Source organism: Condylura cristata, unplaced genomic scaffold, assembly GCF_000260355.1.
Source record: "Condylura cristata isolate star-nosed mole 26May11 unplaced genomic scaffold, ConCri1.0 scaffold00005, whole genome shotgun sequence".
NCBI lineage: Eukaryota > Metazoa > Chordata > Mammalia > Eulipotyphla > Talpidae > Condylura > Condylura cristata.
The window spans coordinates 64,138,585-64,141,705 of record NW_004567106.1 but is presented as its reverse complement, the minus strand read 5'-3'; the positions used below and the strand labels follow the sequence as shown (position 1 = coordinate 64,141,705).

General features: G+C 54.9%; 1 protein-coding gene across 1 annotated transcript in view; it reads left to right on the top strand.

Moving 5' to 3' along the window:
• Positions 1-597: 597 nt before the first annotated feature.
• The window catches only part of FAM180A (family with sequence similarity 180, member A), a 10,178-nt gene continuing 7,654 nt past the window's right edge, over positions 598-3,121 (top strand). The window contains exon 1 of the mRNA XM_004677200.1: positions 598-673. Within this exon, the coding sequence (XP_004677257.1) occupies positions 598-673 (76 nt within the window). The remainder of the gene's footprint in view (positions 674-3,121) is intronic.

The window sequence follows — 3,121 nt, the reverse complement described above, 5'->3', positions numbered from 1 at the left end:
CCAGGCAGAACGGGGGCAGGGCTCAGGCCACTGCAAGGCCCAGCTCCAGGGAAGACAAGGAGCTCTGCTGTCCTGAAGGCAACTCTGGGCTCCCTCACCCCGGCCGCGCCAGGCCCGCCTCCCCGCTCTTCCTGCAGCCCTCACCCTGCTCTGATGTGTGTGGGGACAGGGACAGCCGCCAACTCTTGGCCGCGCTCTCTAACAAGTTCCGAGAGTCTGTTTGTTAAAGAAAAATTCCAGTGGGTGCATCCAACACATGGAACTCAAGTACCAAAATTATATTTATCCGTCGCACTGCCAAGGAGATCACATGCCCTGTGAGTCACTCCAGATGTGCTCAAATACAGAGTCTTTCTGTGGAAGCCCAGTCCCCCAATCCCGCAGAGAGTCAGGTCAGCGGAGGTCCCCACGCCCGGGCCCCTGAAGGCAGCGTCTGTGTCCAGCCGCCAGACGGGAGGCAGGAGCTGGTGTCCTCGCCCTGCTGACCCGCGAGGGATCTCAGAACTCTCACGTTGCCCTCCAACGACGAAGCGGACTAACCTGTAGCTCCTGGGTCCCCTGGGTTTGGGGGTGACCTTTCATCTCTTGGAGGGAAATATGAGTTGGAAGACGCTGCTTCTTCTGCTGCTGTGTTACGATGCTCAGACCACTGTGCCCCAGCGGTGGAGCCGCGGTGAGTGGCATTGAATGTTCTTGGCTTCATGCTCATGGTCGCCTTCAGTACCAGCAGGAACTAGGGAAAGGAGAGGCGGGAGAGGGGAGGAAAGTAGAAGCCCCATGCTCTCCTTTTCTCTCACCCCGGGCAATGGCTTTATGCTTCCTGGCTTGTTGCCCTGTTAGAAGCTGATTGGAAAATGACGCGGAACGAAATCAAAGCCCTCAGGTGCAGCGGCAGAGGGCATCTCTCCCACATGCCCAAGTCCAGCCACCTCCGCTCCCAGACGCCCCCTGCAGCTGGGCGGGCCTGCAGGGCGCGCGAATAATTCGGGGTATGCACACGGGGCTTGCGGGGGCGTGTGCAGGTGCCGCTGTCTGAAGCCACCACCAAGAGGCAGTGGTGCCAGGAGCACGAGGCCGGCCACCTGGCCAACCCAAGCAGGAGCCCGACCTGAGCACGGTGGACGCCTCTGCAGCCAGTGGGCGCTTATCCCCGGCGGGTGTGCGGGGCCCCCGAGAGAGCCGTGCCATCCTCGGCAGCCTAAAGGCAACTAGTGTCTCCATCCCAGAAAGATCCAGAAAAAGACGTCAGGCTCGTAGGTGTTTCTAGAGAGCCACAGTAGGATGAAGACTGGCCTGGAGTCTGGGGATGAGTGTCCCGGCTCTCAAGGGGTGGTCAGGGAAGGAGGGGGGCCGCTGTGGGACACGGTGGAGACAGACCTGGAATGGGGGCAAGGGGGGCATCAGACACTGCATGTCCTTGGGGGTTTATTCTTTCACTTTCAAGCCTGGGATTAGCCAGGTGCCAGTCCTCTGAGCTGAGCTGTCAATAACTGTTGCCCAGAGGCAAATAATAAATGAGCACCTTTCCCTGCTCACTATATGCACAAATTTGGGGGGCAAAGCTTGTGAGCAGAGAACAGAAGCTCACAAGCCGTAGTGACTCTGTGGGCTCCCTAAATTTGCCTTGTAAAAAAAGGATGATAGTATCTATCCACTCCTCCTAACAGAGGCTGCTATAAAGCAAAGATGATTGGATTTGTAACAAGGTTTATAAACAGGGAGAGTCGGTTTGTGATGTGATGAATTCCCCAGCAAGGAATTCAAACGCTTTAAAAATCTGCCCCCAACGGGCTGTGATCCGCAGCCGGTGTCTTAACCTCTGGAGCTGCAATGTGCTAACAGGCACCAGCTTAACAGCAACAAATTTACTAACTGCCCTGCGTGGTGATGCAGCTCCTATTCAGAAACAGAAGAGGTTTTGGAAATGATAAGGCCGTGTAGAAATGGTAGCCATTGAAAATACGAAAAAAAATCATCCAAAAAGTTTGAGATTCTCAACGGAAGACGGAAAGTGGAGCCCCAATAGCCAGGTAAAGACACCAAACGGCACTGAACACCCGGCTGGCGCAGCGGTTGCTAAGTCAGAGATGAAAGGGCCGCAGGGTTCAGCGTCTCCTCACGCCACCCGCCTCCAAAGCCCTTTCCAGGTCGCTGGCGTTTTCCATTTTTAACATTTTTCCTAGTTTTGAAAGATGCCTTTTATTTTTTTTAAGGCGGAACGGGAGTCACACTCAAAATGCTTTTCCAAATGTTCTGCTCTGCTCACCTCGGCCTCCGCCCAGCCCCCACCTCAGGCCTCTTTTAGGAAAACGCCCTTTGGAAAGAGCCAGAGAGGAAGGCGCCGGGCCTGTGGAGGGTGATTGGGCCTGGAGGGTGATTGGGCCGTGGCAATACCTGCGGGGGGTGTCCAGTTACTACCCCAATTAAAAATCAGTAATTTAGAGAAAACAGCCAGAGAACGACTGACCTCTCCCTGCAAGATCTGTCTCCTCCATTTGTCCCCAGGCCACCCCCCAGGGCCGCCCCCTTCCTCACTGACAAATATAGACAGAAACCCAAAAGTGATACACGCTGCGGATGCCAGCCGTTTTCCTACCACTCTCCCAGTTTCTGCGTCGGAGAAGTGCTCTCTAGGATTCCGCCCTGGGAGGCCACTCCCTTTCTGCCTGGATCATAATCCAGCTCCACAGACTTGATTAAGAACAAATGACTCACCTGCGGTTAGCCACGGACAGCACGTGGACACCACGGGGGAGGCCCAGCACCCCCCCCCACCCCGCGCCTCTTGAGGACTGGGGGAAGCAACCAGCCTCAAAATACACCATATTCATGAATATAGATGCATTAATTTTATACACTAGTAAATGTAGAAAATCTATACCTATATTAAGCAGTTTGGTAGGAAAAGCTGGCCCTTCGGAGCACTAATGGGGTGTTGTAACAGGGTGGTCCCTAGGAAAAGGGGAAGTTCCAGGTTCCCTGCCCCACCCAGGAGGGTGGAGCTGAGAAGAAGAGAAGGAAGCTGGATGGAGAACAAGAAGGAGGCCTGAGGAAGCCACATGGAACAGCAAGCAGGTTTGTTCAGCACATGCTTGCTGTTTGTTCAGCACATGCTTGCTGT